This window comes from Anopheles darlingi, chromosome X, assembly GCF_943734745.1.
Source record: "Anopheles darlingi chromosome X, idAnoDarlMG_H_01, whole genome shotgun sequence".
Lineage (NCBI taxonomy): Eukaryota > Metazoa > Arthropoda > Insecta > Diptera > Culicidae > Anopheles > Anopheles darlingi.
In genome coordinates this window covers 8,479,595-8,505,982 of record NC_064873.1, presented here as the reverse complement: position 1 = coordinate 8,505,982, position 26,388 = coordinate 8,479,595, and the positions used below count along the sequence as shown (strand labels likewise).

General features: G+C 47.5%; 2 protein-coding genes across 5 annotated transcripts in view; both read left to right on the top strand.

Moving 5' to 3' along the window:
- Positions 1–87: 87 nt before the first annotated feature.
- Positions 88–8,072, top strand: LOC125953404 (phosphatidylinositol 4,5-bisphosphate 3-kinase catalytic subunit delta isoform). Its single transcript, XM_049682965.1, has 5 exons — positions 88–1,051; positions 2,729–4,223; positions 4,759–7,629; positions 7,720–7,839; positions 7,935–8,072. Exons 2-5 carry the CDS (start codon positions 3,816–3,818, stop codon positions 8,061–8,063), a joined length of 3,528 nt encoding a protein of 1,175 aa, XP_049538922.1. The 5' UTR covers positions 88–1,051; positions 2,729–3,815; the 3' UTR covers positions 8,064–8,072.
- Positions 8,073–9,863: 1,791 nt separating this feature from the next.
- Positions 9,864–26,388, top strand: part of LOC125951824 (uncharacterized) — a 29,820-nt gene continuing 13,295 nt past the window's right edge. The window contains exons 1-5 of one of the 4 annotated variants that reach the window (XM_049680921.1): positions 9,864–10,776; positions 10,970–12,940; positions 15,574–16,531; positions 17,459–18,949; positions 19,352–19,540. In XM_049680921.1, the coding sequence (XP_049536878.1) occupies positions 16,262–16,531; positions 17,459–18,949; positions 19,352–19,540 (1,950 nt within the window). In that variant the 5' untranslated portion in view covers positions 9,864–10,776; positions 10,970–12,940; positions 15,574–16,261. Of the gene's footprint in view, positions 10,821–10,969; positions 12,941–15,573; positions 16,532–17,458; positions 18,950–19,351; positions 19,541–26,388 lie in introns of all 4 variants that reach the window. The other 3 variants (XM_049680912.1, XM_049680897.1, XM_049680905.1) reach the window with 3 other exon arrangements.

The following is a 26,388-nucleotide window of genomic DNA, read 5'->3' as shown; positions in this document are numbered from 1 at the left end:
TAAGGGCGGCCGCAAGAGGTAACCTGTGATGATGTATCGATTACCTGTGCGAGGTGCCCACTCTCATCAAACGAAAGCAACCGAGTGATGTGTCCCGTAGTCCACACTGAAGGAAAAAAGCAGAGGTGTTGTTTCACACACTGTGGCCGAAACGCATCTTTGCGTCTCCCAGTCCTTCCCGCTTGCTGCTAATTGTGTTACTGCGTGAGCGCACGTGCGTGCGTGTGAGTGTTCTTGCGTACAAGTGTTTGTGTGCCTGTGTGTGTGTGTGTGTGTTTGTTTGTGTGTGTATATATATGTGTGAGTGCGTGCGTGAGCGCCCGTCCGTATGTCCACAAATTATATATGTATATATATAGATATATATATTTCGCGGTGCGTGCGTGCGTGCATTTGGTTACGCTAGTGTTTTAGTGTTGTGTGTTTTGTTGTGCTGTTGCGTGCGCGCAACACTTGGATGGGTGACTTGTGCACTGACTCACCCTTCTCTTCCAAATGTGATTCACTCTTCGGACAAGCCCCGTTCAGCGTACACAAACCATAGACACATCCCTCAACACCTGCCCATCTAGTGTGGATCTCTCAAGACAGGACATGGGCAAAGAAGTCATCTAGTCAACGAGTCAACCAACCAATCACCGCCCGCGAGGTGCGCTACCTGCAATCATTACCTAGCAACTCTGAGGATAGTCTCCGGTCACCGAGCAACGGTCGGCTAGCTGACACTGATTAAACTTTCCTTCGATAAACCAGCCGCGCAATACACAGCGTAATCCGAACGCTCCAATGCAGCGCAAACGCACGAGTTAGTGAGCTGCTCCTGCTAGTGCTTTGGCGGACATGGAGCGCTGACAGGGACACCTAGAACTACCGCGGGTAATAGGTGAATTTTGGCAACAGGATGAGAAGAAATAGGGAAGTCGCGGAACACCCGCAAAGGAGGCGTATGCATATGTTTTGTGTCACCTACGGAAGGATTCGCGAGCAATGTCTAGCGTGCATCGGGTAACTCCAGGGAGCATAAAAGAAGAAGAATAAGAGTATGAAACAGGTACGTCTCGCAAGTACATATGCTTGTACAACGCTTCATTGTTTGTATCTTCCCTATTCTTACCTTGTATGTATAGGTAAGATACGCATACACACAGTAGGTCATAAATATTTTAAAAGGGTCGATCGGGTAGGTACGCTGTGTTGATATCCCTGACAATTGCCATAGATAGATAGAAGGGGTGTTTCTGTATAGGAATTATCGGGCTGGGAGCCTCCATACCTGGACTCGCGGGATGCAGCAACATTGCGAACTTCATGTGTATTGCACATCCTTCGGGTGGCAAGCATGATTTTAGTGTGTTGCGTTTTAAGGTTTCCGCACAGAGGATGCGTTACTTGTGGCAGCTACGGCCAATCTGTGATTTTCTACAGAATCGCCGCATCAGCAGCACGTCTGAAGGATACCATTGGATCCCATGGTTGACAAGCCAAAAAGGAGTCCGTAGCTGCCGCAAGAACCGCATCCTATGTGTGGCAGGATTAAGGCCTTTTAAACTGACGACTAGATACTCCCCTATTAGGGTTCTCGGCCCTTTGCTTCTTCCTCTTCTCCAGCTCCAGAATCCAGAATATTCGCAAGCTTCCCTGAGGATAAGCCCTCTGCTATCTTAGCAACCGGAAGCTAAGTCTAAATGTTCTAGTCCTTTTTGTTCAAACTGCCCCTGATCTCTCGCTCTCAGCCCCTGGGATCTTTACATGCTTGATTCCCAGAGGCCATAGGATTCCACCCATTCGCCTCTCGAACGTCACGGGTACCTTCTATGTCACCTATATTTTCGACTCGTTCAGTATCATAGTGTAATCGTGAGCCGCGACCTCTTGCGGTGGGGAGGGGTCTTGTTGCTACTGCTACTGCTGCTGCCGCTGTCGCTGCTTTCCTCCCTGGTTTTGGACCGGCTGTTGTTTTGATGGCTGCTATTGTTATTGCCGATGCTGTTGTAGCTGAAGCACCAATTGTTGCTGTTGTAGCCGCTGCTGCTGCTGCTGTTGCCGCTGCTTTTGCTACTGCTGTTGCTGTTGCTGCTGCTGCTGCTGCTGTTGCTGCTGAAGATTCTTATTCTGCTGTGTTTGTTGGTTTTGATGTTGCTATACCCCTTGCTGACACATGTCCTAGTTCTGGATCTTAGAGAGATGCTTATATTTTACAGGCTGTTCCAACCCATTAAAATTAAGAGTATAAATAAATCATTGTACTTTTCATACTACGATCGAATTAGGACCGTGATTAAATTGGATAAAGTCTCCTCACATCATTTCTAGGTTTACTTAATATTTTATCTTGATACTAAACTAGGTGGGTAAGAGTCGTACCAGAACTACTGCAATTTGAGCTTATTATCCAATTAGTAATTCGTTTGATTCTTAAATATGTGGAAGGTTATCAATTTAGAACAAACTCGATAGGTGCGAGAGCTGATTCTGATATTCAGAATATCAGAAAGACTTTTTGCATACACTTCATCGATTTAGCTAGGGAGTACGTTCTGGCTTCGGCGACGCATTGATACCCACAAAAGTTTCGCACTTTGACAATGAAGCTCGCCCGATCCAGTTGAGGTACTCCTTGAAATAACATTACCACTCCTATTGATAGGATACACCACATACATCACTTCAAAACTATTTTTTGGAAAGGCAGTAACATAATATCTCGACGCTTTTCTTTTTCTTGCAGATAGGTTACTAGAGAAGCGTTCAGAATCCGGTGAAAGAACTGATGCGCACACCTCATCAGCAAACAAGAGCACACACCCAGGCCAGATTAAGGTCTCAAAAACTCCACCCTGTAAGAAGTGTGAGAAGAGCACTTCGTAAATTCGTTCTCGCCTAACAAGCAACACTGGAGACTTTTTTACATATCTAAGAACGGGCAAGCCATATGTTTCAGCACTGGAGACTTATTCGAAATTCTTACACCGGTGATACGATACGCTAACGTACGCTGTTAGGGTCGTGCGTGTCTTAAAAGCTTATTACCTATTAACATATTCTGGGGTGATTTGTCGGATCTGCTAGCAGTGTGCTACCAGCAAGTGTTAACACGGGCGCCCATGCTGCTCCGTTCACTCTATTCCAAGCGTAGAATGCCTGCATCAGTAGTAGCGTTTAGACAGGAGGATACTAAACGGTGGATTAGACATAAAATACCGACATTAACGATATTATTACTTGCCCGAAAACGTTCCCGGTACCAACATCCTCTGTTAGCCTACAACGTAAAAGACATCGAAGATACAAGATCATTGTGCCACAAGTGCCGGCCATAGAAGCCGTCGAGATTTGCAAAAGATTAGGGCAGAGAAGGAGATGCTCTGGCTTACAAAATTCTTTTGTCACGCTATGAGCCCCCATTACCATGTTTGAGAAGGAGCGATTTTGGAGGTATATTACTAAAAGGATCTGTATAAACGTGTGCTCACGTGTTTCAAGGGAGCACATAAGTGTGTGATTGTATGTATGTTTCCTACATTTTGCATGATTATGAATTGTATTGTAAATTTGTTATTGTAAATTTAACTATTACTAGTAGATTGCCATCCTCCCTTCTTCCCGTCATTACGCAGAAGGTAGAAGGAAAATTAATCTGTAAACCACCGCATGATGCAACATGCAAGAGGGAAAGTGTCAGAACTGATCATTAAGTATAGTAGGGTAAGGTCGCAGGGTAGGCACGTACGTGCTTACACCTGCAGAGCATTTAATCAGGAGGGCATATCGAAGTAGTTCGTTTACGGTCCCCGTCGAGAAATCAAAACTCCAAAATGGTTCATCCTTGTCACCCGTCGGCCGAAAGCCGCGGGGCAAAGAACGGACCGGTGACTCCGAGGAAGGAAGATCCTATTATGCCCAGCGGATTACCCGTCTCGCACTACGGGGACCGCCTAGTTCCCCAGCAGCATGGGTCTGCGTGTTATGGCGGGTGCGACACACAAACGCCGATCTCATTAGGACAAACCATGAATAACGCCATCGCCGTCCCAGATTCCACGAACAGCATCGCTTCTACCGTAAACACCACTTCCACGACACCGCCCCGGAAGTCTCCTTTCGTGTACAACTATTGGAAGGACTCGCACCAGCTCACTGATCTATGCGTCTTCATGCCAAATGGGATGTTAATCGAGTTGCGCGAGCAATCTGTCTATACCACACTAAAGGATCTGAAGACGGTAAGTCCACAAATGGATGTTGAAACTATCGAGGCGGCGCAAATACGGAAGTCGTTGCATACTGCTGTTACTGCTGCCCCTTAACTCACACGGTATGCACTCGGTTTGCATCTCCGCGAAGCTAGAAACATTTTTAATTTTTTTGCAAGTAAGGATTACTCCGTTTTACTCGTTCATGGAAATACGTCACTACAAATTATTGAGGATCGTGTAAAAAAATGTGATGTAAATAATGCTTGGTCGATGTCTAAGAACTTGTATTACAATTATTTAAATTTATGATCATTTTTAATTTATTAATTACTAATTGTTGAAACAAATGAACGAAAAACATGTAATCTCACACAATTGTGCAATAAAAACATTGCATATATAGGTATTGATTACTTTTTATTAGCACAACCGCAAAATTTGCTGACGAGGCGCAAGTACTGTTTATGGTTACTAAAAGTATTTTCTTCATTCCTTTGGTTTTCCTTTTTCTAATTATTGCGAATCATCGCGCATCGTCCCTTGGCATTACACGCTACAATAGTACGTGTGGGAACTGGCAGAACGGTACCCCCTCTATTCGCATCTGGGCAATAAGGACACCTACTGGTTCAGCACAGTCTCTGCGGAAAGCAGTTGTCAGCAGGTGCAACAAGATGATGAGTCAAAGCAGTTAGTGGATCTACAGCCCCTATTCGGTATTTTCGGCTTCATGAAGATGAAGACTGTCTCGGTGAATAGCCAGCTGATGAGTAGCATCAGCACGTTGCTCGGTACGACGCTGTCCGAAAAAACGCTCAACAACCCGGAGGTAAATGATTTCCGCTGTAAGATGGGACAGGTGGAGAAGAACATAGCGTCGGAACGGGCTGAGATGAACCGGATGGATAGAATTGCCTACCAGTACCCAGTGAAGCTGGCCCCCTCGGTGCCAAAGACGATCGCGCAGTTAGAGACGTTTTGCGTGGACGCCATCAGTGGTGACATCAAGGCGAAGGTGAAGGTGAAGAGCACGGCGTCGCCGAACGAGGTACTAAAGCGTATCTTCGAGAAGAAGCAGATCTCGAAGTCGCGCAACGAGAACAGCGCCGACTATATACTGAAGGTGTGTGGTCGGGAGGAGTACATCTATGGTACGCACCAGATCAATCAGTTTCAATACGTACAGGACTGCCTGATGCGCAATGAACATCCCGCCTTTTTGCCACGACCGATCCGGTCAGTCGAGGTGTTCAAGAACAACATTTATGAGGGGCGTGAGGACTTCTCTTTATGGCCATTAACTGCCACGAACTCTCCTGGTGGCGGTGGCTCGTTTGCAGGGTCCGGTGGCGGTAGCGGCAGCAATACTGTGAACTTTCCCAAATCGCATGGCCAGCATCAGATGCCATCGTCATCATCGCATACACTGCGTAAAGTCAAGTCCATCATTAGTTGGGAGATCGGAGCTAAGCTGGAATGCCTAATACAGGAGATCCGTGAACTTAACTGTGACTCGAACAGGAATACCGAGGTAGGGGTGCAGCTTGGTCTATTCCACGGCGGAAAGTCGTTGTGCAAGACAGAAAGGACCCGACTGGTGCCGTTAAGCGCAGATGGGCGAGCCGTCTGGAATCAGACGATCCAGTTCGACATACAAGTAAGCAATGTGCCACGAATGGCGCGGCTCTGCCTGGTCATCTATGAAAATTTGCGCACGGCCAAGGGGGTGGGGGTGCGTGCTCGCCGCACCAAGGACGGCATGATCAATCCAATCGCCTGGGTCAACACGATGGTGTATGATTACAAGAGCCAGCTAAAGACGGATCCGGCGACGCTGTACACGTGGACTTACGCTGAGGATGCACAGTCTGATGATATCCTGCACCCCCTCGGCACGGTCGAGCCAAACCCTCGGCGTGACGAGTGCTCCTCGCTGTTGCTCACTTTCGGTAATTACACGCAGGACAACCGAATAATTGTGTACCCGAACGAGGCGGAGCTTTTGGCACAGGCTTCGCGCAAGTGCACCAGGAACGAACACTTGAACCGCGAGAGCGCCGAGGATCCACGCTCGATCATGGCAATCATGTCGGTTTATATGTATAATGACCGGCTAAACGACATACACGAGCAGGACCGAAACGCAATCTGGGCCAAGCGGCGTGAATGCATGCAGCAGATGCCCGACGGTCTGCCCTGCCTACTGTACTGCGTTGAATGGAATAACCGAGACGAGGTTGCCGAGATCGTGTCGCTTCTCCAAAAGTGGCCGAAGCTTCCCGTCGAGCGGGCGCTCGAGCTTCTCGACTACGCGTACGCGGACAACAACGTACGTCGGTACGCTGTGCACTGCTTGAGAGACATCCAGGACGACGAGCTGCTGCTCTACTTATTGCAGCTCGTGCAGGCGCTCAAACACGAATCGTACTTGAATAGCGATCTGGTGTCGTTTTTGCTCCAGCGCGCCTTACACAATCAGCACATCGGCCATTACATCTTCTGGCACCTGCGTTCAGAGCTGACGGTGCCGGCCGTCCAGGTGCGCTTCCGCCTGATCATGGAAGCGTATCTGAAAAGCAGCTCGGAGCATGTGCCAGTACTACTGCGACAGATGCAGTGTCTGCGGCAGCTGCAAGTCTGCTCCGACACGGTGAAGCACGGTGGCAAAGAAAAGGTGCGAGCGCTTCTCCAGGAGAAGTTGGCAGAGCGGAGCGTGATGGAGGCTATGAACGATGTGATCAGTCCACTGGATCCACGGTACCGGTGCAAGTCTGTGCGCATCGAGCGGTGCAAGGTAATGGATTCAAAGATGCGGCCGCTCTGGATTGTGTATGATAATAGCGACCGCAGTGGAGAGGACATTAACATGATCTTCAAGAATGGCGACGATCTACGACAGGACATGCTGACGCTGCAGATGCTGCGAATAATGGACAGAATCTGGAAGTACGACGGCATGGATCTGCGCTTGAACCCCTACAGCTGCATTAGTACCGATCGTCGCCTCGGACTGATCGAAGTCGTTTTGAACGCGGAAACGATCGCGAACATCCAGAAGGAGCGTGGCATGTTCTCCGCGACGTCACCCTTCAAGAAAGGTTCGCTGCTAGCATGGCTCAAGGAGCATAACAACACCGAAGAGCTACTGACGAAGGCGATCCAGGAGTTTACGCTCAGCTGTGCCGGTTACTGCGTCGCGACATACGTCCTCGGTGTCGCCGACCGTCACTCTGACAACATCATGGTTAAGCGTACGGGTCAGCTGTTCCATATCGACTTCGGTCACATTCTTGGCCACTTCAAGGAGAAGTTCGGCTTTCGTCGGGAGCGTGTTCCATTCGTACTGACACACGACTTCGTTTACGTCATTAACAACGGTCGGACCGACCGCGAGGCCCAGGAATTCCGCATCTTCCAGCAAATGTGCGAAGACGTAAGTGTTTTATTTCCTAAGTATGCAAACGTTCCATCGTTTCGGATCAGTCAAAAGCATTTCCCTTCCTTCTTTTCTTTTTTTTTGTAGGCTTTTCTGAGCCTTCGTCGCCACGGTTGCCTTATATTGTCGCTCTTTTGGATGATGATCTCGACCGGACTGCCGGAGCTTTCGTCGGAGAAGGATCTCAACTATTTGCGCGAAACGCTGGTATGTATAGTACTACCAAATGCTCACCACTGGTGCTCCTGCTACGAGCTATTGCTTACATCTGATCTTTTTTCGCTTCACTGCAACCTTCGCAGGTACTAGACAAAACGGAGGATGAGGCACGCAGTCACTTCCGGCAGAAGTTCAGCGAAGCGCTAGCTAATTCGTGGAAAACGTCACTTAACTGGGCATCCCACAACTTCTCCAAGAACAACCGTCAGTGACAACCGTTGCTTGCATGATCGCTAATACCCATCACCCTACGCAATCATTCGCAGCCCTACCAGCCAAAGGCAACCACTAAAGGAAGCACTGCAACAATGACGACGCATAACCGCTCACCGCAGCTTTGCGGCGCCCGCAATTGTACAGAGAAGTTGGCCAGCATAGCTAGTAGCAGTACTGAGTTTGTCATAAATTCGATTCGAGTTGCGATCATAAATGAGTTCATGAGCACCGAGAACATGATCATGGGGATGGCGAAGGCCGGTGATGATCGGCAGGTATGCCACGAGAAGATACGCGTCCTGTCGCACCAGGCCGGTGCGCAGGTGAAGCAGCACTTCAAGGATAATGATCTGGTCGATCGCATCAAAGCGGATCCATACTTCGTACCGATCCTGGGTCAGCTCGATACGATACTGGATCCCAAAACGTTTATTGGCCGGGCCGCTGATCAGGTGATTGAGTTTATCCACGAGGTGGTCAACCCAATTGCGGCCCTGTACGGTGACAAGGTCGTTACCAAGTCGGCCAAATTGTAAATTTCGATTCAATGTTGCGAACAGCTTGGCATACAGTGTAATAAAGCGGTTCTTCCATAGCCTAAGTCCACGTACGGCCTTTTTATTAGTCCTTGTCCAAGCCATTATGATGCTTAAACCGTGTCCAGACGATGACGAATGTTGGAGAATTTCTCGACGAGAACTTCGCAAACAAACGTCATCCCATACAAATCCGGCGAGAAGTTATCGCGATAACTGCAATGCACGTCTAGCAAGCGAGCAAGGGAGAACGAGCGGGAACTTCTTTTGGAGCTGTCAAATCGTATATAAACAGTAGGGCGAGAAAGTTATCGCGATAACTTTGTTGCCCGTCTGGACGGAGTTTTAGAGAGTGAGATGGGGAATGAAATAGGCCCACTACTCACGGTGAGTCACTGAGAGACCAAAAAATCGCTGTTTTAATACTTAAATGAAACTTTTTCACCCCTCCCCCTTTCTCTAATGCACTTATATATGTTTCTTGATATTTTAATGTTGTGTTGTTGTTTATAAGTGAAAATTTGCTATTTTTTCGGTCACTCAGAAACTCACCGTGAGTAGGGGGCCTATGTCAGTCTTTTACCTTTTAAACTTCTTTGAAATCCTTTTCGTCTCGATTCCAAACGGAAATTTCTATGGTGAGAAGATCTTCTCACTGCTCATTGAGGTGGGTATCAGCTGCACTGCTCGAGTATTTTGAGATTTTGAAATTATGAAGCCTGTGCCAGACGATCTGTAAACATAAACTCAAAAGTATATGTTGCATTTACGCCAGAATTAATGCTCCTTGTATCCTCGCCCTATAATAAAACACTTTGGTAAAAATAATTTATATGGCACGGTGTATTCAAGACAGCAAACCAGATTTTTGATCAATAATACTACAATCGCGCTTTAATTTAATTTTTGTTTCAGCATTCGCGAAAATCTCACCTCGCCTCGATAATTCTCCAAAAAAAAATGGTCTATTGTTACGTGAAACAATCCTTAATAATCTGGTTTTCCTCTAGCAGTACAAACAAAGTTCTTCTGCAAACATGAGCAATATTATTCAAGCAAACGTGAACCATCTCTAACTATCCAACGGATGTTTCCGCTAATGATCCAAAAAGGGTCGCGCATACGTGCAATAATAAAGGTGCTATAAACGAGTCTGCACAGAGCTGCCACCCGAAATGCTTTCCTTGTCTGTTGAACCTATGTTGACCATCGTTTGTGCGTTGGTTCACTCGTTTGCTTCTCGCTCTTTCGCCCGTTTTGGCGTACACCCGCAGCCGTTGCTGTAGTTCAGATCGCCTGTGTTTTACAGCGGACAAAGTGGGCTTAATAAATTTGATAAACAAATTCATTGCGCTATCGTTTATTATTATTGTTTTTTCAATTCGTCGTCGTCGCCTGTCGCGAGGTGTCTCAATTAACACACAACATAACACACGTACACCGTCGAGCACACATACACGAACGACCGCACGAATACACACGCGCGCGCTGTTTCGTCTGCTCGCGGCCCCGTAGAAACCCGTTTACGGTGTACATCAATCGACCCGCCCCCTTTTCCCTCACAGACACATGTACACGCTGAGTCTGTAAGGACGAGAGACGGAGGAAGCAGCATCATCAGCGGTAGTGGTAGCAGCAGACCGACACAGCATAAGAAATTTGCTAAGCATAGGAAGAAGATGATGAAGAAATAGCAGCAGCAGCAGCAGCAGTAGCAGCAACAGCAACGGCGGCAGAGCTGCACACCTGACAGTAACCCATTATCCTGTGAGGATAGTCCATTGAACGTCTGTGGTGGAGCGGACGGGGCGTGTAGTCCTAGTCTCCAGTGGAGTGAACATTCTATCGGCCACTGCTGATAAATAGAAAGCCAAATAGCGGTGGTAACGCGGAACGCGCATCGGGAAAAGGCAAGCCAAGTGTGAACAGTGAAAAATTCTCTCTGAAGATTGAAAGCGAGCAACGCGTCGCAGCAAGACTCGACGACAGCTGCCAGTGTCGCCAGTGCCAGTGTCAGCCAACCAACCCCACCAACCAACCACTCAACTAAGCAATCAACCAACAAACCAACCAACACAGCAGTTTGTAACCAGCTAGGGCACAGGGCCGCACCAAGAGGTAAACTGTCGCCGCCGCCGCCGCCACCGCTGCCTTTGCCGTTGCCACCGGCCAGGTATTGCCTAGGACCATGTTCCATGTGCGGTCAACGGCACCTTGGTACGCAACACTATCGTTCTCGTACTAACACATTTACTCTATTTTTCTCTTTCTCCCTCTTTCTCGCTCTCTTTATTTTTCCTTCTCTCTTTCTCTACCTTTTTCTCTCTCTCTATCCACGACTATCTCTGTATCCTCTGACTTTTCAGCCAGCCAGGCCAACAGCAGTCAGCCAAGCCAAACGGGTCGCAGCCCGTGCATATCGGGTGAACGCCGCAAGAGGTATAGGTGGACAGCACGGCGGGTCATCGAGTTGAAAGCAACTGCAGCAGATCGGCCCTTTCCGGTGCTCTACCAGAGGTGCCTACCCACCGTGTCTTTCCTCCAACGGCCACCTCCTGTTGTCTGCGCCAAAAAGCGCTAGCATATCACAAACAACACAGCGTGTGACGTAAGCGGCGGACTAGCAGTGGTGAGCAATCGCGCGCGCGCCCCAGTGCTCGTGAAGGATTCTGACAAGAGCACCCTTCCACGTTCGGTGCCAGCACTTATTACTGGGGTACCGGAACACGTAGCCCATCCTTCGGTAACTGGGCAACAGCGCTGCTGCTGATTTACCGAAAATGACGTGATTCGGCTGATAGAAAGGGGGCATACAACGGTGAAAATGACAAGACGGCAACTACCTCTACAATAACAAAAAGAAAGATCTGTGGCGGCGTGTAACGGGCCACAAGGCTGCCTTCTGCGCGACTGCAGCACAAACGGAGCATCCGCTGGATCGTGTGAAAACCCGTCCGGCCAAAGGAATACGCCACGGGACAGCGGAATAACACTTCATTTGAGCCGTTGCCACCCGCATGTTCTGCCCCGGCCCCGAGATGGTGCCGCGGGAGGCTCCCGCGGAATAAGAACGCGGGAACACAGTATACCACCGGTCCGATCCGGTGATCCGAACGGACGGATTTGTGAAGTGGAGTCCTTGGATTGGAGTGGAGTGGAGTGAAAGGGATGCAGAAGTGAAAATCGTGTACATCCAGCCCTGTCACCTGCCTCTTCCACACCTTTCCGCGCGTACTTTCCGCCTTGTCCTGCTCCACGAGTCTGGGCAGCGTGCGGGAGAGGCAGGGTCCTCCAACAATCAACCTATTAACAACACCTGCGTGCGCGTGTCTATGTATGTATGCATAAGCATTGTGTGGTCGTGCGTGTCTTTTTGGCGAAAGTAGCGTGGCTAGGCCGTATACCATCAAATAGTGAATCCTGCTGGCTCTGTGTTGAAAATCGTGGGCGCATGTGTGCGAGCGTGCGTGGGCAGGTATAACGAATGTGCTTGGCTAGCTTCTCTGTAGAATCTTCCTCGCACCCTTTCACAGCACAAGGAAGTCCATCGTACGTGCGTTCGAGCATACCGGTGTGCACGTTTCTGCCGTATATCCGCGTTCCGTTCGTGTCGTACAGGCGTTGTGAGCGTGTTCGCGCGCGTGAGTTTGTATAGGAGAAGCGGCGCTCTCCTTTTGATATCCGAAAGGCCCAGGACCGATTGAGTTTCCTTCAGCACCTGGAGCCGTGGGAATAAAAGGGGTGCGTGAGTGCGTGACTACAAGAGTTATCCTTATGTGTGGCGTTCGTGTGTATATGTATGTGTTTGGGTCTGTAATCTGTGTACCCGAGAGCGCAGTCTATCTGTGAGAGCGTCTCCGTGTGCGCGTTTGTGTTACTGTGTGCAAATCAAACCAGCTGTCCATCGGCCACCTGCCGACTAGACGATCTGCTTGTCTGCTCTTCTGTACATCAGCTTCTCTGTTCCTCTGCTCTTCAGCTTCTCCGCTAGACTGCTCGTCAGTTCGCCTGCTCGTCTGCGCCATTCCTGCAAGCCATCACTCCAACCACCATATTATCATCGCTTCAATTCAACGCAGCTCAACCACGCAAGCAAATTGGGTGAGAGTAGCTCAACTGCTCTAATACATCCAGTAGCAGTAAAACTGCGTGTGTCCACAAGAAAGCGGAATCGGGCACAGAAACTGGCATTGTGCAACATCTATACTGCCAGTTTAGTAATCGGCGAACAGGGATCCGGAACCTGTCCTAATACAGCGGTTGAGCGTCAGATAGTCCAGTGCCACAATTCCACTCGAAAGACAGACAGCACTCCTGCATAGCGTTTCGCATTCACTGTAAGTATCTCTGAATCCATTGAATACCTGCTTTCTGTTTCTGTTGTTGTTTTAGGAGCGAAAAAGATGTTTCGATTCGATTTCACTCGTATTGTTGCCACTGCTAACATGGTACTGAGTTTATTTGAACGGGAAACTCTCAGCAACATTGATCGATTTGCCGATCTATTGATCAATTAACGCTCCATGTGCTTCGTCGTAGTTTAGTTGTTAATTTGATTGGAACAAGAATTGTTCTATCCAATTCGGAGCAAACTAGACAGCAATCACTCAAGTAATCCCCCCCCCCCCCCCCCAATAACTGTATTGTATTACCTCAATAACTGTATTGTAGCAGGTCTGATATGAAAGAGCGTAAGTTAGACAAAGCATAGGTTATTGTCTAAACCACGCCACATTCAAGCTTAATAACTATCGTGCAGCCTATGTACGGCTACTTCTTGTAAACAGGTCGCAGCTCGATCAAACAATTGATTGGCCAATACGATCGCAATGTTAATCAGAGATCCGGGAGTCAGTCTCGCTTATTGGCATAGAAACCATTTTCACGTTTGGCAATACATAATCAAGATATGCTAATCCATAATGATGGTAAACAAATAAACAAATATACGAACATACACTGTTGTGCTTCTGGATACTCTCCTTGATTATTACGAGCATTGCTTTCTTCGCCTGCAGGAGTTTGCTATGAATTGCAGCTAATTGTAGGCCGTGCCATGTTTCTTCTTTCAACATTGCTTTGGTAGTAGTTGTTGAATGTTTTCCATAGTGCGATTGTACAGATTATTTTCAATCTAAGAGCAATTTGAAAACAAACGTTAAATCAATTGTTCTGCTCTTCCCTCCATCCAGTTTTCACTCAGACGTGCTACCATTGCTACTTGGCTGGTAGCGTTAAGAGTAATTGCCACATGTTTGTTCTCTCAGGCTAACCAGATGCAGCTAAAGAAAATGAAAAATAGAAGGGCAAACGAAGTGATACTGGATCAGTAGTTGACACAGCAGTAGGTGACACTGAAGGTGAAAAGGTTTTTCCAAGTATAAAGTGCTAGAATCCGGCACTGTATATATTTTCTGAAATCCTTATACCCTCCTCCTTGGATGGGCACCCGGAGTTTACCCTTCGGGAAACCAAAACTCCGGGAAAACCAAAGGTAGTAATAAGGTAATGCGTGAGTGACATGCACTATCACAGTGGTCCGGCCGCATGTTGCCTCGTGGTTGTTGTGCAGTATTGAAATCCTTAATGCCGCGAAACACCTTAGTGTAAACCTTCGATTCATGTAACCCTATCAAAGTGGTCGCAACTTAATTCCTCAGCAAGCCCAAAGATGTAGAAACAGGTTTCGTACTGTGTCTATGACGCGATCACGACATCAGGAAGATCGGCTTTACAAATTATGAGTTTTATGACTACGCATCTTTGTAACTATTGCAGCGTATTGATATTTACTTGAAAATATTATGTGAAGGAAAAATATTATGTGTTGCTGTGGGTTGCTCGCATGTTTAAAATGCGAATCGTCACGAACTCACGAAGTATAAGCTTTTAGTAACGGAAAACCAGTTGCGCTCGTGAGCGAAGATCAACTTCATTATTATCGTTATAACAATTTAGATCAACATCGTAAAATATATAGCTATGGATCGTAAATCAGATGGAGAGGTTGCGGCGGCACGGGTATCTCGCAAATCTGATGGGCATAGCATGAGCGCGTTTACATATTTATATATTTACACATTTAGATATTTATACATTTGTAACAGCTGTTTCTTCAGAGTTTCTAACATCCAACATACGAAAAGGCTAGTTTTGAATGAAATATCATTATTTCGATGGGCGAATCTGTATTGATGTTGTTACCTCTTGCTTTTGATTTCATTTCCCGTTTTATGGCTTCGAACACGGCAGACTGGCTCCGAATAAAATACTCATGTGTAGGAATTGAAATGTTCCACACTATGCGGCGTTTTAATATTTCCCAACACTCGCGGGCCGTATGGACTCAGCTCCAAATATGTGTAATAAAAAATAAAAACGTGCATTTAACGGGTGAGCATGCGCAGAACGAAAACTTTTTTGGCGGGAGAAATGCATTAATATGTGGAGGAAAGCACATGTTCTTAGTGAACTGAACTCAGTCTGCACTGATACGTCCGCCTTCATAAGCACAAATGGTCGTAAGTCGAGAAGCAGTCTGCGTGCCATATCCTTCTTACCATATGTGAAATTTGCGTTTGAGCCAAAAAACTGTCGAGGCAGTTAGTTAAAATTTGTACTTAAGCGAAATATACATTTGAAATAATTTCGACAACAAACTGTGAGCATATACCACTCCTAAGATCGCGTGATCCTGGAATGTTGACATGCATTATCTCGTTTACGTAGTCGGGTTGAGACGCGTAAATCGGATTGCACTGACAATTAATCGGCTTCTGTGAGGAAATTAGGATCCTTTTGCCGAAGGAGTAGGATTAAACACACCAGCAATGAACACTTAGTATCGATGCAAACCACAAGAAGAACCACAAAAGTAAATGAATTATGTTAAGCTTTGCTATACTAATACGGATTTGCATGCATCATAGTAATATATGTGCTTTATTCACTCTTCTATTTCATTTCCTAGGCCTGGCGAGGATACTAACCCGTCGAGTATTCACACATTCCGAGGTGCATTTGCACACGCCAGGTATTAAAGCCTAAATTGTATCGCAAATTGCGATAGTGAAACTGCAAAGCTCGTCTACTGTGCCAACTGAGCAGCTTATAAAATATTGCTGTCATCGCGTTGTGAGGATTTGCCCACCGATTGTTTCCGTTACCTTTTGCAACATTCCGCAAGCAATTATGATCCATCCTACTGTCCACAGCTTTGTTGTTGCACTGAGTTGTTGCACAGTTCGAAACGATCGATCTCCAAATGTTTCCTGGATGCTTCAAAAGGAAAACACATAAGGAGAAAACCGATGAAAACACGCAAACAGAAAAACGGAGGAAAACATATAAAGAGAAAAATGAATTAGTGGAAAACGAACAAAAAACGACGTGGCACATTATATCAGAGTGCGGTGTGTTACACGTTGAAACAGTGGGTGCGTGTATGCCGGAGTGTGTGGGTCCCTATGCCCCATGTTGCGGCGGAATCAGCAGCAGCGGCAGCGAAAGCAACAGTGGAGACGGCAGCAGCGGTGGCGGCAGCAACAGGGGCAGGAGCGAAAGAAGCAGTATTATAATTATCGGCAACAGCAGCATCACCAGAAGAACGTAGAAGAACAATGCAACAATTCGCTACTTCACGGGAGTAAGGAGCAACGATGGAAGATCCCTGTCCCAAATTGAAGCAGCAGCGACATCGGCGGAGGGAGAGAGCTTTGCGCATGATAGCGCAACGGGACAGGGATGCGGCGGCAGACGTTAGGCCCGACGACAGCGCTGACGAAGACAACGGACCGGTGAATCGGGAGAAACCTCCCCGACCACCCATACGTCGGAAGCGAAAGGATAAAGAACCCTCTCCAATATTGGAAGAGGACATCATTGACGGATTTTCAATCCTGGGATTTAAATCCTACGAGGACATCGAGGTAGGTGCAATCTTGCTAGATATTTGCTGTAACAGTTGGATTCAATTGTCTAGCATATTTTTGTCCCTAATCGTATGTGCTAATGTGCTGGAATCTAGAGTCTATAAATGTAGAATTCTCCAGTCCTGACTGACACAAGGTTAATGTGGACCTAGGGCTAATGTGGACCTAGGAATCTACTTTTGATTTGTTGATAAGGGATATCTTACCCTGCGTCCACAGTATGATTTTATTTGGAGTTAAACAGTGTGAGTTATGGAGAGACACGATTTTTCGTTTATTCTCTCCTTACCATCCTTGTTATTCTATATAACGTTCTTGGGATTTTATTGCCCTGAACTGTACAATTTTTGAAAATAATTTCGAATGATAATTTTTTGGATCTAAATTTGATGTACACATAAACTTTACCTTAATTATACAACTAATGCTCGTGTTCAAGTGAGCGTCGCGTTCGCCCCTTCCTCGTCCACGTCGCAGTCAGACTACCCCGATCAGAGCTAGAGCGCTGATCAGAAGTCAATTTTGATTACTGGCTATATACATAATTAAGCGTGATACGTTGTGTTAGGACATTTTGTTAATATTGGGCAGTTGATTATCTTTGTTTGCTACCTTTTTAACATAGGACGTCCAGTGTGTTTAACTGTTTGCTATCTTATTTGTCATTTTTGTTGTACAAATCTTTACGTAGAATACTGCTTAGTTGGGATTCGTTCCATGTCGTAATTAAGCGCTTGTGGATAGGAAGAAAGGGATGGGGTGTATTATGTAGATGAATTAAATTATAAATAGCAAAATCCGATTTATTGCATTTTTGGGTGATAGATGCTGATTTAAACAGTATTGTTTGCAACTAATGGAATATTGTTATGTTTCCTACCCATTTCGCCCTATATCGGTTTATATCATTCAACGCATCGCCAGTTTGCCATCAAAATCGCTAACAAGCGCAATGAAAAGCGCCTCTCTACGATCGTGGAGTTGACAAAGGCTATGGTCGAGGATAAGGGTCCGAAGATCATCGATACCACCCCGGCGAAGCTGTCAATGGAAATAACTCTGGACGGCCGCTCGGTGACCGACTGGTCGGCATCGATCGGCAATAGTATCCATAATCACCATCACCATCATCACAACCACCACCACCACCTGCATCTATTGGTTGATGGAGTGGAAAAGCAGCAACAGCATCGAGATGGTGCCATTGTCATCGGTGCGTCGTTAACATCAAATGGTACTGACGAACCTGGTGTTGGTAGTATGGTGATGCTGGGTGGCAGTAATAGCGCAGGCGTGATGAATGGCGTCGGAGGACGATCCGCGATCGATGGAAGTGGCGATATAACGGTGAACTCCGGCGGAAATGCTACAGACGGCAATGCAACAGACAGAGGTGGCAGCGGGGATTGTGATGCATCGTCAACCTCTAACGGAGCGATTCATGAACAAGTTCACTACCATCTCAACCACCTTCCTAATCATCGTAACATACCGCAGCAGCACCAGCATCTGAATCAACCAATTGTGGGTAATGGGACGTCTAAGACATCATCAGCAGAAGTGGCAGTGGATGGGGAAGGACCAGTGTCAAATAGCGATAATATTAGGGAAAACATTGCTGCCAACGATGGCGCCAGTAATGGTAACAATGGCAGTCTACCCCGCATCGAGTCAGTGGCTAACAATAGCAACAGTGTTGCCGGTGCGAATTTGAGCAGTACTGGCAGTAACAGTAGCAGCAACGGTAGAAGTAACAGTTTCGTCAACAGTAACAGTGTTGGTATGGCATCTTTAGCTGCCGGCAACAGCACTGGTGGTTTGGCGAGCGGCAGTATAAGCAGCATAGGCAACAGCAGTAGCAGCAGCAACAGTAGTAATAGTGGTTGCAGTACCAGTGGACAGCATAAATCCAGCATTACCGTCGCTGTTGGCAATGGCAACATCTCTGAGAGCAGTGGTGGCTCCAGTGCAATTGGTGTAGCTAACAGCTCAACATTGAACCATCATCTACCTTCACAGTTTCATCAGCATCATCAGCAACAGCAGCAACATCATAACCACTTGCAGCTTCCGCTTCAGCCACCACCACAATATACCAGCCTACATCACCTTCATCATCTCCATACGCATCATCATCAGTTACAGCAACAACATCAAGAGCAACAGCTTCGAAAGCAACAGGAAAAGCAGCACGAACAACAGCAGCAACAGCAGAAACAGCAACAACCACAGCAACACCAATCACTACAAAATCAAAATCAGCAACACCAGCAGCACCTGAAACAACAGCAAGAGCAACAACAACCACAGCAGCATCAAAATCAGCAGCACCAGCAGGAGCAGCAATCGCAGGCGCAGCCACAACAGAAGCAGCAGCATCAACAACAAAACAATCATCACGTGTCTGCCGTAAACGTGAGTAAAGAAGGTTATCTCTAACTTAAAGGGTAAACAATGGGAAAATGGATTGAGGGGCACATCTGGGTTCACACCGGATCTTCCACCAATTCCATACGCGCCTTGTAATAGACGTGAAAAAGTATGCATTATGCTACAGGTGCCCGCTATTTTAAAGTGAGATTTTCGAAGGTGCAATGGTTGGCGAAGTAGTCGCGCAGGCTGTACATCTTGAGTACCTCGAGTGTTAGTTAAATATCCATGAAATTGGTGAGAACTTAGTTCTATTGCCGTTAAAGAGCTTAAACAAATTCAACAAAACACTCTAAAGCGGGCGCTTATCCCAATGACAGGCACATCCTGTGAGCAATCCTTTGAGCGAAACATTGACATTTTATTTTTTTTCCTTCCTCTTTCTAGAACCTTTCTCTTCCGTCGAACATCGATCCGGGAACGTCGGATGACAGTGGAAGGGCATCGGAACGGCTTACTACGTCCTCGGTGGCTCAACGGGACCCTGACAGCTCACGAGATCGGCTCAGTGACGCGAGTAGTCGCTGTAGTTCCGGCAAAGGATATATCTGTGATAGCGAAGGAGACGATGACAAGGTAATGAAAATTCTAGTATGTAAGCCGTTAAAGGTGTCACACGATCGTTCGGTGAGCGATCCGTTCTTGCTCCCTTCCATTTTCATTTCAATCAATTTGTATCGCTAATCTTAATAGCGTAAAGCGGCTATAGTCATGTGTCGCACAGCTGGCAGCAGACTGCTGCTTGGCTCTTGTCCGTGTATGTTGGTTAATCTGCGTAGCTCGTCATCAATCTGTCTATGCGTACCCCTGAACCCCTCCCCCCCCCTCCAGGGGGGAGGGGCCCACTGTGTTTACTTCGATTATGTGCTAATTAGCGTGGCTAGTAACTGATGCTTTGTCCTACTAATGGCTTACAGTTACGGCTTGTATAGACGGCTTATAGCGAAGTGAAGTGAGTTTTGTGCGTTTCGCACCGCCTTTGCCAAGTTATCCAAGCATGCGTAATATAATTTGTTACTGATTGTTTACTTTAGAGCTCTAGGTATCGAGTTCACCGATAAGAAACTGCGAGCTACATCTAGATATTTTGATGCAGCTATTGCAGCAGTTATTTATGATACTGACCAACTACTTTTCATCAGCGGGTACGCGTTTTTCTCCCTCAATTAAATGCTCAGCAGAACGAGACACCATGGCGGCCCTCATTCAACATAACCAAAGGTCGTTTATAGTATGTCAGCTTCTAACTGAGTTTTCATTTTCTTTTATCTCTTCCCAAAATCATCCAGGTACGTAATATAGCCCTTTTGGATACTACAACCCATCTACCCGAGGACCGGTCGAGCGTTTCGGGCAATCGAAAACCTTGGTTATTATAATCGGGGATCAGTTAGGGTAAAAAGCCAGAACTCTGCTCTTTAGAAGACCACGAAATGAGGCCCTCTTTTTCATATTAACTTTACGGAGTGTTAATGTCGGCTGAGGGTTTAACAGCAACTCTGCTGAATTGCACATTACCACGTCATTGTCCTGCGTTAGGGGAGATCATCTTTATTTGTCAGCAATGCATTGAGCGAATTGTCACCATCGGATCACACATCGATGCACGGTGCATAGGAGCACGGGTATAGTTGTTGTAATGGTTCGCTTGTCCGTGACGTGGCGCCAGCCAAACTCGCTTGCTGGTGGATTGTTAATTAAGGTTTCTATTCTCGTAGGGCGATAACGATCACCTCGAGGCTCGAGAATTAAATACTTTTAATCGTATTGCACCCTAAATGTGATTAGATAACATTGCACCCTCAATGGGATCTAAATTAGCGCCAATTTGAGCTAATTGCTTCAGGTGATAGTTATCGTTCTACGAAAACAAACAACTAAATCACATAAAAATATGACATCGAAATAATGCCACCCTGCAGGGAGGGTACTGCAATTCAGCTTGCATGCCAGGGAGATAACTGTTTGGCTGATAAGTCTAGCCTTTGAGAAGAAGGTGAGCTGGGTAATCGGTCGTGTTACCGGCGGTTGTGACATGACAGTTCCATCATCATTATCTGTGTAACCCTTTGCCGAGATCATAAGAAACTAAGCCAATATATGGTGGTAATTTCTATTTTCTTGCGTCCACACAACGAAATTTTAGGACAAAAGATTGGCGAAACCGTAGAGAAAAGACAGTTCGGCTGTTTTGAAAAGTGCCGCTCTACAATTTTATCATCTAAAGTGTTGGTGGACGTAGCAAATTTTGATGATAATTCCGATTTTCCGTCGGTTTATGATCGTGCGTAGAAAACGGGATCAGTGTCGGCTCAAAACTGTAAGAAAAAATGACCGCTTTATCTCTAGATTTTTTTCTAGGGCTGCGGTACACTTTTCGTCAATATATTTAAGTCTGGCCAAGGGATTAGCAAGCCGCCGCTACATGCTGAGCATAATATTTAGCACGTTCCCTCTCTTTTTGGCATGCGTACACGCAAGCCGTCGATGATTGGGTGTTTTCTCCCTGTTTCACTGCTGACCATCATTGTTCCTTCGCACAGCAGGAGCAGCAGCAGTGTATTTTGTATTTCGTGTTCGTGTTGCTTAATAGACAGCACCACCACTAACGTCGCTTGTTGTATTACGTTTGCGCACTTGCACATCTCATCTTTCAGCGCCTCTTATTACCCAGCATCCGTGGAAAATATCGAAAGATTCAAAAAGAGGAGACAGAGCTGAAGATGGAGGAGGAAGACAGGGGAACCGCATGAGACGGACGTATGCACCATCAGAGTTGGAATTAGCAGCAAACCGTCCAAAAATTGTAACAAAGGACTGTGAGCTTCTCCTGTGTAGATTTTCAGCTGCTGGTTCTGCACGCCTGTGTATTAATATTTTTTTCTGTTATGGGCTTCGGAGAGTTTTCTGTCGTGTTCTGTTCTGCTGCTGAAAAGGCTCCGATGCAGCGTATCAAATCGCTCTCGCGCGGTGCATCCATTCTCTTTGTTCATCGTCATCCACAGACTTGCTCTGAGCAAGAGGCGCTTGCTTTTTTGTGATGTTGATTACACATCCTCTCTTGTTTATGCTGCTTGTATGCGTCGCACTATAACCGTATGTGTTTGGTCACGGATCGAATCTGCTAATTGGGAGCAAATGAGAGCAATCAAGTGTGTGACAGCGATATGGTAAGGTTGAGAGGTGTGCAAGATGTGTGTGCGAAAGAAAGAGGTGGGGAGGGGGTGGGGTAGAAGAAAGACTATGAACGAGCTTAAATGGATGAGATTTATGATGAGAGTACTCACCGTACCACACAATCACATCAGCTCGATCCTATCTTCACCCCTTCCTTTTTTCTTGTTTTTCGCTCTCCTCTTTTTTTCTCACAGACCAAAAGAGAGAGAAGAAAAACGAAGTCGACAAAGTGTGTATGTGTGATGCGGGAGAGAGAGAGAGAGAAAAGAGAGAGAGAAAGAGAGAGAGTATCTCTCCAAACTAGCGAGCGATTCGGTACGCAATTTGCTCTTGCATTTGTGCGCTTTCTCTTCGTCTCTTTATCATTAGTGCTCGCGCTCGGTCAGCTTCCGCGGGACCGGTACAGCGTATAAGATATGCTGCTGTTGTTGGTACCGTGCCTCGGCTCGTGGGGGTTTATGCGTTCTGCATGGGCTGCGTGGAGCAAGCGGCGTGACGCGCGGTTGGTGGCGCGCTACGATGACGACACTTACAACGCCGCGGACTCTCAGAGGTACACAACGCTCGCGTTTCTATTGCGAGTTCAGTCATCGTGCAGTGTGGACGTCACGTCGTGCGCGCATCTTGCAGTGTCTGTCGCGGTCGCGGAATATACTCGCGCCTATGTAGCGAATCCTCCCTCTAACCATCCTTCTCGCTCTACCACGCAACATGTCGTAGCCGCGCGGAGAGCGAGTGTACAGTGTTGGTATTTATCTTGTGGTGGCGTGTCTCTTCGTGCGTGCGTGCCGGTATAAGGTGTGTGTGCACAACCGTACCCGGTGTTCGGTGTTGCTGACTGCTTGTCGTCCATTGCTCGTACTAGCGCGTCGGTATCCTTCGCCGTGTGTGCGTGCGTTGTTAGTGTGATGGCGGTGCGCGTGCGCACGCTCGCTCGCTCGCTAGCGCGCTTACCTGTGTGTTTGTGGACCTGTATCCACTATATCTCAAGCGCTCTCCTGCTGTTTCTTTGCATCCTTCGCTGTAGACGAGCTCCTTGTCTCCGATGCTCGTGTGCTTTCGCCAGCGCGCGTGTCTGTGTTTGTGTGTATGTGGGTGGGAACGCCTGCAGCTAGGCTCCAGTTTCGGGACGTTTTTTTTTTGTTGACTACCGTGTACGGAGTGCTGGGAGCAGCGCAAAAAGCAATAAGCGAAGCACCACCAATCCTTGCTGTCTGCCATTTCGATCTGTCTACTTGCATCGTAATGAATATTACGCGTTATGCATGTTGTACTTTGTTTGCATCTTCTGCACTGCGGCTGTCTCTGGCACAGTGTAGCGATTGCGCTGAATAAGCTGGTGGGCTTATTAAGAAGGTCCTACCGATTCGAATGGCCGTTTCCCGTCATCCTCTCTTCCTTCGCTTTCCCCTAACTGTCACCTCCGTTCCGCTCCCGGTGTATCATCTTTCTTCATCAGTCTGACCATGTAGACCTGCCTCGATCAATTCATGTTGGCAAACGGCCCTAGACAAACAAAGGGTTCGTCCGTCCTTATATATGTTTTAAAAAAGCGAACCTAACATAGAAGCACCCTATTGTTCGCTTCTCACATCCCTTTACCTTTGCCATGAAATGTAAGAAATGGTTGATCTTAATTCGCCACCCGCTAGTAATCATCGGAATGGAAAAAGGGTGCAAACATTATCGACACCTCGAGTAGAATGTGTGGGATGGGGCGAAGTGGCGCGGCTACTAGTTAAACCGGCCTGTTGGTTTTATATTCTGGTATCCAGGAGCATCGGTCATGGTCATCGAGTGTTGTCAGTGTTATTGGTGTTGTTTGGTGTTGTATCTTTGGTAGGATTGAGGCCACCAATCGCAGTGAGTGGTGAGCATCAACAGCGGCTTAGCAAAGAGTGCGGTGATCATGGAAAGAAAACTAAACGGGCCCAGCTAGCAACAGGACACTACCGCACCAATCAACTGTAGCGCTGATCGCGTGCGTGTGTCGGTGTGTAAGATATAAAAAGGGACTGAATAGTTGCTCTTGATCATCACAGCAATCAAATAGGTAGAGCCTCCCATGCGTTGATCCTCGTGTTTTTTTTCCGTTTGGATACCTTGATAATGTTGCACGGCAGAAGTGAAAGTGTACGCCAGTGTGCCGGTATCTCTATCTGGAAGCTGCCGGCTGGTGGCACAGCCAGGAGAATACAAGAAGAAACACTTGCACCCGCAAATATTCTCGATGTGAACAGCGAAGAAAGCGGAACAACTTCCGCCGATCAGCGATACAACGCGCGCTAGTAGCAGCTACAGCAACTGCAGTAGGCACCAATAATCCGCCTACGCCGACCGAACGGTCAGATAGACAGAGAAGAGGACAGGGACGGTGACGGTGGCAACCGGCGTGAGCAATCCGGTTGTCCGGTCCCATTTTTTACCGCCAGCCACGACCAAGCTGACAAAATAGCAATCATTGTACGGGTCGAGCAGCCGAGCACCACCACCACCCCGCCGCAGAAGACTGTGGGGCCCGAGACCCCCAAAAAGCTTGGTGGTGGTGGTGGTGGTGAATCCTCGCCTGCCGGTAGTCCCGCTGACCCGCTCAGCACACGAAGTGGTGTCATCGACAGAGGCAGCAGCATCAGCAACAGCAGCAGCAGCAGCAGCAACAGCAGCAACAGCAGCTGCTGTAGCAGGAACAGTGGTGCAATGGCGATCGGTGGCATGGGTGGTACTGCGGCGAGCACAGCTATTGGCAGCAGCCCGGCAGCCGCGGCTGTAATTATGTCGCCGGCGCAGGCCGAGGTTGCTGCCGCAGTGACGGCAGCCGCTACCACTCCGATCCTGCTGAGTGACACTCCCACGTCGGGGATGCTCAAGAGCAGCGGCACGACGACTACAACAAACGGTGATGGGTGCGGTGGAAGTGGTGGTGTTGGTGCTGTTGGTTGCCCGGACACGTCACTGCTACTGCCGCTAGCCAGTGACAGCGGAGGTGTCACGATGCAACAGGTCAGTAGAAAAGTACTTTTTATTGGATGGATGATTGCAAGCTAGTACCAGCTTGCCGACATAGTCTACTAAGACTTCCTGGAGATCCATGGGGTATTTCATGATGCGTGACGGTGGTTCTTCAGATAGCAGGCGCAGGTGGATTGGCGCACATTGAATGCGCTTCATAGCCCTGTGAGAGATGCTCGTCAGCTTCATCGGTGTACATCCTGCACCCTAGGTCATCGCTCTATACATCCTTCCTTCTTTCATCTTTCTTTGCATCCAACTTTCATTCGGTATGTGCTGTGAACGTTGCATTTGCACTTTGTACGCGGCCTGTCCCCACGCTCCAAAGGCTGTTGAGCGCAAGTGTTTGGCACCCCGTCGCCCGGGTGGAGAATCTAGTGGTATTATTGTATCGTCGCACAAAGTGCCCAGTGCTTCCAAAACGCTTCAGGCGATCACGCATAGCTCACTCTGTAGCTCTGCGTTCATTTTACTGTTCGCAGAATCCGCTTTCTACCAACCGCATGGGGCAGCTGAGGTGGCCTTTTGCCTCTCGCTTCGTACGCCCTCTCTTGTCCGGCGACGGCAGGCCTAGAAAACAGGTCAACTTATTTCAATAATATCGCCATTACCATAACCGCATTTTCACTGGAGGAGCTAAACGCAGGATAGCGACCACTACGGACAGCATTATACGGTGTCCACGAGAGTGGAAGTTGCTATGACCCTTGACACAGAAGAGTTAATGGCCGTACACCATCCCCAGTGATGTACGAGCGATTTCGTTGCCAATTTAAACGACGCACCTCTTCTCGCTCCCTCTTTTGTTTTTGCTTTAAAACAGCACACGCACACGCACACGCACGCACACACACACACACACACACACACATACACAAGCGCACACTTTGAGACACATTCCAGCTTGCATCATGCTTATGCATAAGCTTCGTCTGAGACGATCCTTCATTATCTTGGGCGACCGAGTTTGCACACATTTTCCCGGTGTAAGTGCGTGCAGGGATACATTAGCATCGCCGCAAGTGCGTTCACTTCTACGAGCCACCATAACTCGTCCCTACGAACCACGGTGTTCATTTTTTTTCGTATGTTCATTGTAGGAGTGAGTGCGACTTCCGATGGAACGACGCAATACCAGCCATCAGTCGAGAAACTTTGAGCTTACATCAAGTGTAACGCGATGAAAAAGCGCTACTTTCAACTAGTCTCGCCACAGTCGGGATTGCAGAGCTTTAGCC

Bases quoted from the DNA above. Each gene is read 5' to 3' on its own strand.
- LOC125953404 (XM_049682965.1), top strand. From the start codon at position 3,816: ATGGTTCATCCTTGTCACCCGTCGGCCGAAAGCCGCGGGGCAAAGAAC. The intron at 7,630-7,719 runs GTAAGTGTTTTA...TTTTTTTTGTAG, and splicing joins TCCAGCAAATGTGCGAAGAC to GCTTTTCTGAGCCTTCGTCG. The intron at 7,840-7,934 runs GTATGTATAGTA...CAACCTTCGCAG, and splicing joins ACTATTTGCGCGAAACGCTG to GTACTAGACAAAACGGAGGA.